The 8,109-nt window shown below is 38.8% G+C and overlaps 1 protein-coding gene and 1 long non-coding RNA gene across 2 annotated transcripts in view; one reads left to right on the top strand and one right to left on the bottom strand.

The window, feature by feature from the left end:
• The first annotated feature begins 177 nt into the window (after positions 1-177).
• LOC115483900 (uncharacterized) overlaps positions 178-8,109 on the top strand; it is an 8,891-nt gene continuing 959 nt past the window's right edge. Inside the window, exons 1-3 of the long non-coding RNA XR_003944638.2 lie at positions 178-626; positions 1,525-1,613; positions 2,027-2,106. This is a non-coding gene — a long non-coding RNA (uncharacterized LOC115483900). The remainder of the gene's footprint in view (positions 627-1,524; positions 1,614-2,026; positions 2,107-8,109) is intronic.
• Positions 3,311-8,109, bottom strand: part of DNAI3 (dynein axonemal intermediate chain 3) — a 22,096-nt gene continuing 17,297 nt past the window's right edge. The window contains exons 17-22 of the mRNA XM_050977515.1: positions 7,334-7,397; positions 6,843-6,973; positions 5,993-6,197; positions 5,501-5,592; positions 4,133-4,266; positions 3,311-3,540 (exon numbers count right to left, since the gene is read on the bottom strand). Of these exons, the coding sequence (XP_050833472.1) occupies positions 3,534-3,540; positions 4,133-4,266; positions 5,501-5,592; positions 5,993-6,197; positions 6,843-6,973; positions 7,334-7,397 (633 nt within the window). The 3' untranslated portion in view covers positions 3,311-3,533. The remainder of the gene's footprint in view (positions 3,541-4,132; positions 4,267-5,500; positions 5,593-5,992; positions 6,198-6,842; positions 6,974-7,333; positions 7,398-8,109) is intronic.

The raw sequence follows: 8,109 nt of genomic DNA, 5'->3' as shown, positions 1-8,109 counted from the left end.
ATAAATTGTACTCACGTTAATATCATGAGGTAATTAAAATACATTCATATATTGTATTACTGAAACATTTCCTGGTAATTTAGTTATAACTTGTAAAACACATATTGTATCTTAGAAATACTCCTTTAATGAGACATTTCCCAAGTGGTATTTTGTTTTATATATATATATATATATTCTTATAGAGACTGTTATATTTCATATAGTTTCATATAGTTAGTTATAGAATCTGATCAAGCTGCATTCTTTTTGTGATTGTTACAGATTCTTAAAGAAACAGGATTACTGTGGGAATTACCTTAATCTAGGAACACTAAATTGGGAGATTAAAACAACCTGCTTCTACCAAAGCAGTAATTAAGTTTTCTACACAGAAGGGCAGCCTCTGGCTGTGTGTGGATGCAGGGCAGAGCTGCTCCAAGCCCTGTAGCCACAGCCAGCATTCTCCTTTGCTGTGCTGACCTGAGCTGTTGTCTGCTGGGTGAGGCTCCTTTGGCATCAGGAGCAGCTTCTGTTCACCAGGGACTGGAAGCAGTTAACAGCAGAGGGAGAGCCTGCAGTGGAGTTCAGAGAGCAAATTGTCCTTGGAGTCTGTGACTTCCTTCAGGTGTGACCTCTGCTTCCAGGTAAAGAAAATGGCTGTGGGTGCTTTTCCAGAGGCAGCTCCAAGGCTTGCACCAAAATCACATACAAATGGTTTTACCCAAGCACAAGCCACTCATGGCCACGTGCAGGGCTGGGTCGCAACCAAGAATTGTAGTCTGTAGTCCCCAAGGAAAAACAGAAATGCAGAGGTGGGTCTGTGCTTTCTTTGCTGCCAAGGGTTAGGGATGTGATACACTTCAGTGGATTTAGGAGTGGACCAGGGCCATTTGTAGAGTTTTAATCCTTTCCTGTTTGTTTAAATAGGATTTTCCACATTCCAAACACTGCTGATGCTGTGTGGCTGATCCACCTTTTTGCTTCTCCCCCTGTTAGCTTCCCAAAGTGCTCATTACAGGAGCATGCAAGAAGTGGGTGGGGATGTTGTGGAGTGTGGAATAGTGGGGTGGCATGACCTCAGGCTGGCTTAAGCCACTGGGGACCTACATGCTCAGAAACTTCAGGTGTTTACATCTGTCTTTCCCAAATGTGTAACCTATATGTATGTTTGTTAATGCACGAGACAAGAAATGGATCTGCAGCTTAGACATGTTCTAAAAACAAAGAGAAACATCCCCAGCAGATATGTAGGATTTTTACAGAATTAATCTGTAAATCTGATAAACCAGAGACACGTGGTATTTTCACTGTCAGATCTTAACCCCTTCATCCCCATCCCACGGGATAGGATGGGGATACTGGAATTCTTGACAGTAATTGTATTTTGATACAGGAAGCTGTTGTCTCACATTCTGCAGCTAAAGATGGTTATCTGGGGTGTGAAGAGGGCTGATGTTGCACTGTCATGTAACTACGATACATTTTCTTTAAAATTTCATCCTACATAATGAATTTACTGTTTTCATTCTGCTTGTCTCTTAGAACCAAGCAGGAAAACCTGCAACGTGTCTTTATCTTCAGGGCAAAACTGCTACAGCCCGACATGAGATGATGCAAAGCTGACCCTGCAGGTATTTGAACATCTAGAATTGTGTTAGATTAAAGGATCCTGATGGGATATATAATCTCCTGTCTCCTGTATTACTAGGGAACAGAGATGAGGAGGAAAATGGCTCTCCCTTTCCATGGAGGAATTCCTGCAGCTCCCCAAACTACGTTGCTCTAGGGAGGGAGGGGAGCTGATAAACAGAATCCTGATCTGCTGCCTCTTTGGCCTTGCTGTTAGGAAAACCCATCTGAAATCCCTCGGTCTTTTGGGATATTTTCTTAATCAAAACTCTCTTAAGAGTGCCTCTGTGATGGGGAACAAGGCTCCCATTGAGGCTGTGCCTCTTCTGGGGAGTAATGGCAGAGCTGCAGTGGAGGGGGTTGGCTGGGCTTTCCAGATAAGCCATGGCCATCTGATTGACTGATTTATATGTAGTTTGCAGCCGTGTTAATCAAAAGACATCTGTGGAAGATGCTCTGAGGTGGTGTACTAATGAAGTCCAAGCCTGATAATAGGTGAGTTTTTTAATTAGTCAGTTGTATGATGTTTACATATCTGTGTAGAGCAGGCTGTTAGTTAAATATTGATTTAGCAGAGGAGCAGTTTTCTCTTCCTGTTTACACTCTGACTGCAAACACTGTGCTGCAGGTGCTAGGGACATGCTTGTTGAATTTTCCTTGGTTTTAATTTAGAACTAGCTCAACGTGAAGGACAAAGAATATTGCTATAATATTTAAACTTCAAAGTAACAAACGAGACCATTTTTCAAACCAAGTCCTTTCTACTGGCTCCAAACCTCTCTTAAATCCAACCAAAGTTCAATTGAAGTGCTAAAAGTACATGATGGAGAGATCCTGGCTGTAGAAAATTGAAGGGCCATGTCTTAAACACCACCTAACCCCAATTTGCAGTGTTTATTTTGGGATGCAGGAGCCTCACACTGATCCTGCTTTCTCTTTGGCTGTGCTTTACTCTGATGAAGCAGGGCACTGGGGCTGGCTATTGCTTGTCAGCTGAAGATCCTTTCTGCAAATCCCCTGTGTGTCAGTTGTCTTTTGTGCTTTAGTGTCTACTGTGACCACATGGACATTTGTTTGACAGGAGTCTGTGACCCTCAAACAGTTTGGTGAGTCATGGAAAGAGTGAACTCACCCGTATAGGGTTTAATCTGTCCTCTTCTGATAGATTTAATTTCTGCCTGGCAGGCTCTGCTCAGTTACATGGTGTCTGACCTGGCTATTGAAGTAGCAGCAGAACCACTTACCAAAGAGTCCTCTCTGGATGGAGAGTGGGCATTAATATTCATGAGCTGTTACTTATTTACACTGGTAAATATTAAAATTTATGTATAACATCATTTGATCTCTCTGAGGGATAATTATCTTTTGATAGAAATGCACAGCTACACTGAGCTTACTAAAAGCTGCTTGTTCTAAATAATACTGATTTATTTGAGAGCACAATATATTTTAATGGACTTGGTTTTCTTCTTACTTTGTTTGTAAGCACTTGCCAGGACTAAGTAACAGTAAGTTTGTAAACTGATGATAGCAAGTAAAAGTGGTTCAGAGTCCTGACAGAGCTTTGAAAACTGTTATTTAAAGAGAATATTCATTATAACTGTATTAAGGAAAAGTAGTGGGGAAACTGCATCCAAATCAATTGTTCTTTTATCACACTGTGAGCAAAAAAATAGATAAGGTTAATGAAACAATAATCTCTTGCTGCAAGATTCTTTATTTCCAAAGCTAAACATGTTCTGCTGAAATAAAGGTCTTTCAATAAGAAGTTTGCTGGTTCTAAAGGTGATAATGGGCTCTAAGCATCCAGTGAGGAAAGTATTTCTTGTTTCTAAATCCATTACTATCTGCTTCTCCAGCACTAGAAACATGGTATAATGTGCATTTTCTTGATCCTCCATCTCTTCTTTTGTTTTATGGAGTCATATGCTGAAGGAAAAAAACATACCAGGCAATAATGCACTGCTGAGCTTTGAAACTGTATGTGACCCATTGCTTTCCAGTGGATTGTGTCAGTGCTGTCTCAGATTAATGAAAACAGGCACCACCATGGGCTACATGAATCAGCCAAAGAAATGGCAGTTTAGTTATTATGACAGTTTAGTTATTTAGTATTAAACCATTTACCAAAGAATGGACAGGCAAAATTTGTATGTAAATAATGGAAGGCTGGAGTCCATCCTTGCCTGAAGGAGCAATAGGGAAGTTTATAGGGAAGTTGACAAAATGTAACTCTTGGACCAAGCAACTGGTGTAAAATGAAAAGCAAATTTATAGTTGTTAAATGCCCATAGGCTCTAATGCTCTTGCAGGGGGGTTCATTTGACCAAGAAATGCACCGCATGAACTGTGGGACCATCTTTTCCATTCTTAAGAACCATAGATATTAAATAAAGAGCTGCTAAACAATTCTGATTATGTCCATCCTGATTTTCTATGGAAAATCCTGTCTAGCAATACAGGTGCATTTTTAAGATAAAAAGAAACATGGAAAATTTTCTTAATTCCAAGTATAACATACTGTTTTCTGTCTCTCTGTCTCCAGTTCAATTTCAATTCTGTTTTGGCTTGAAACTTTTGATACTCTTCAAACTCCTCTTCACAGTACTTCAGATATTTGACTTCTCTTTCGAAGTAATCAAGGACTTTGGCATGCTGTAAACACAGTGACAAACAAGGGTCATTGCATGCTCAGACACAGCTCTCTTGCTGATGGTCTGAAAGGTATTCATATTGCACCTAAATTGGAAATAGAAACATCTCCATTTATCCCAGTAGTTTGCAGCAAACAATACAAAGATGTGACAAACTTCAGTCACAAAGAAACCATAAAGTACCATACTTTGTAGCACATTATGTATTTATTTTATCTGGGATTCTGTGTTTTAGTTTTTGTTAGTCTCTTCAACAGCCTAGTGTTTTTCTGTGAATACTTGGTTACAATGAACATAATCTAAACATTAGTGACTGTTCTTTGGTTGATAATTCTGCACCCTAAAGAGTTTAGTTCCAAAGCACAGGTAATCTGTGCAGAAGCAATGTGTTTCCTCAGATCACTCAGCTCCTGCCTTGCTTTGGATAAGATTTTTTACTAAAATGAAGCTGCTGACATGATGTTTTATTGCTACCTACTGCATCTCTGTGCATGGCAAACCTTTATGGGATGTTTATAAACTATTTAAGTGCCTACATAAACATTAAACGGCAGTAGAATGGAAAGATGGTTTTGTGATGTAAGAGTAACAGACCAGGCAGCAGGCAAGATTGCTAGACTGACACACTAGCTCAGTCTTTGGCTGGGAGGTGGAGGAAAAGAAAAACTGAAAACTATGTAGAAAAAAGGGAAATTAAAACTGCTTGCATTGTTCCCATGGCCTTTTGGTACAGCTAGTCCTTATTTCAGGAGCATGAATGAGTGGGAATGTTAGTAACAGTTTCCAAAATGTGCTTTCACTGAACTAGAACCAGATATGAAGGCATGTAAATTGAATTACCAAATTATAAGGCAAAAAAATTAACACAAATGTGGACAAGAAGGTGTAAAGAAAAAGGAATTCAGTGTATATACATTGCTATGCACTCTAAAACATTGTTTTACTGCATGTAATTTTATGGATGTGGCAAAAAATGCTGACCTCTTAATTGTGTTTTCATGTAGCCAGGTTGGAGCAGTGGAATTCTGCCACCTATCACTGAGATTTCCTTTAGTTGACTCTTATCTAAGCTCTGTACAAAGCCACAGGCTACAGGTGGTCTCTGGAGAATATGGCTATACTGATCTCAAATTAATTGCCATTATTTGAAAACATTTTTGTCTAGGCAGACTTCTTTCTGTGTTGGAGTTTTCAGGATAAAGTGTCAAAGAGATTTAATAAAAGTTCTTACTAACCTCATTACTTGAAGGGTGACATAATGTTTGACAGATTTCCAAAATGTGCAGAACTCCAACATTGTCAGAAACAGCCAGAAAATGCTGCTCCGCTGAAAGATATTTGACAAAAAAAGTATAAACAATCCAAATTCCAACAGCAACGTGAACCTCCACCCAAAGACAAGCTACAGTTTTTTGGTTTTTTTTCCTGGTCTCTTTAGTTTGTTGTTCACTGCAGCAAAAAACCACAACCTTCTTGCTCTGTTATTTTATTAATCCCTTTCAAGCTTTTCTTTTAAAAGACTTTTTTTTAAACTGAAATATTTTCAGTTGATTTTATGCTATGGTAGTACACTTAGAACTGAAGTATCCATTTTTGTATTTACAGTGTTAAATTTGTGGAAGTATGTACTTGTATCAGATCATTTGTAATAAGATTTGTGTACCTCAGAGTCATGAGCCATTTTGCAAACAGGGTAGCACAATAAAGCACAAACACCATCCACATACCTGAGGCACTAGAGGGGCTGATGAAAGTGATGATGGATTTGGAGATGTTCTGGAAATGAGATGGCTCATGAGTTTTCTTCAGTAAGTCCCAAATATCTATATTTCCATTGTCTCTGCCAATGAAGAAGACTCCTGGTCTTGTGAAGGACCATTGTCCTGCAGTGTATCTTCCTGCAGAGCAGCTTGACTGAAGGATTGGTCCATTCTTAATTTTTTTTGTAAAAAAAAAGATAGACCGGACAATCAAACAGTACTATCAAGTCACTACTTCAGATCTTCTGTCTTGGAAAATGCTCACAATTTAAATGGTCCCATTACAAAAATTATATCAATGGCAAAATTCTTGCTACCTGCTGCAGATAAAAAGGATTGTGGGGAAATAAAAACCCTGGTATCTCACTTCCAGTCTCTTCAGGTAACCTGTCTGTCTGCTGTTAAAACCTGTGGTCTGGAGATTTTTTCAGGTACAGCTAACCTGGGTTCCTGCATGAGACACTTAGAAAATCCCCATGTTTCTTTGTTTTCAAGTGATGAAATAACCTTGTCCTAAAATACAAGTTCTTCAGATTTGTTCAGCAGGCCTTTCCCTGGCAGGAGAAATGAATAGTTGGTAAGCTATGCTTTTTACAAGGTTGGAATTTAAGAAAGTTGCTTCAGTTTTTCTGTAAAAGGCAAGTCTACTAAGCTTAGTAGTTTTCTGATGTGAAGAAGATGGAAAGCTTCTTTTATATCTGTTTTAAGATATGAAGCTTCATGACTTACATGTTTCTGAAAATACAGTCTCTGAGCCTGTTGTACTCCTATCTTGTATACCTATCACAAATGTTACAGCTGTGTTAAAGTAACTTACTGTAACTCCTTCTTTCCAAATGGCAAACTTCTGGCCTCCAATGCTTAGAAAGATGTCTTTAAAAAATGGAGAATTCTGGAGAGTATTGATAGTTTCAGTGTGGAGGGAGTATTTCTGGGAGTGCTTCTGACCTAATGGAGGAAAAAGGCAGTTGCTTGTTACTAGTGCCTTAGGGATCAAGAAACAATAGTGCAGGACCTACCACAGCCCTGGAAGACATTAGCCTCTTTCTTTTACTCACAAGGCACAGGAATTGGATTTGCCACAAATCTAGTTACTTCCATGATTTGTGCCAATATCTTTGTACTATTTTCTCATCCCAGCTAAAGTGCTTGCACTTTTGAGGGTGTACTGTTAAATCCAGGTGTTACCAGTGAGAGAGACTATTAGAGCTATGAGCAAGAACCTTAAAAAGACAAAGTACAGACACAAATATTTTCAAGTTAGTAATATATTAAGGCTTAAACGGGTATTGAGAAACTTGAACTTACTAACTGGTTTTGCTGTATTAGTATCAATTTTCTTTTTCCATTCAGAATAAACAACTTCTCCATCCTGTAATGTCAGAAAAATCAAGCAAATGCTAATGTTAGAGCTTGGTGGCTTATTTCAAAGTGATTGGTTTTTAAGCTGGGATTTTTCTTAATTACAACCATTGATGCCAAGATGATTTTTTGCCTTTTCTTTTATATACCTTTTACATAACTTTTATGTATCCTCAGTATTTTAGCATGCATACTTGTAGTTCCTTAAGTCTAATAACTTAGCACAGTCCTAGTGTTCTGCTAGGCCAGGAGAGCAAACATCCTAAAGGCCTTGTAGTAGGAGGCTGGAAAACCCTACACTACCTTGGGAAACCAAGGTCCTCTCTAGAACATTTCCTGTAAACTGGAGATTTGGCCCATCCAGGGGGAATTCCTCAGATGGGGGAATATCACACCATTCATCCAGGCCTCCCATTGTGGATAAGCTAATTTGGAAGGTCTGTAAATTGTAGACAAGATCAGTTATGTGTGCACTGGGTCATATCCCACCTTGGCAAAGTGGTGCACCAGGACTGATCCTTATCAAAAACTGAGGTAAAAACCCCTTATACCTTAACCCTGTCTGGCTCTCCATTTTTAAGACCAGGGAAAGGCATCACCATCATTAATTATGATCTGAGTAAATGAAAACCTGAATTTGCAGCCAATGAATGAAAACACAATATAGTTTTGCATCACAATTTTTCAGTTATGTATTGCCAAAACAGCTTTACTTGCCATGA

This window comes from Serinus canaria, chromosome 8 (genome assembly GCF_022539315.1).
Source record: "Serinus canaria isolate serCan28SL12 chromosome 8, serCan2020, whole genome shotgun sequence".
Lineage (NCBI taxonomy): Eukaryota > Metazoa > Chordata > Aves > Passeriformes > Fringillidae > Serinus > Serinus canaria.
This window is presented reverse-complemented; position numbering and strand designations above follow the sequence as displayed.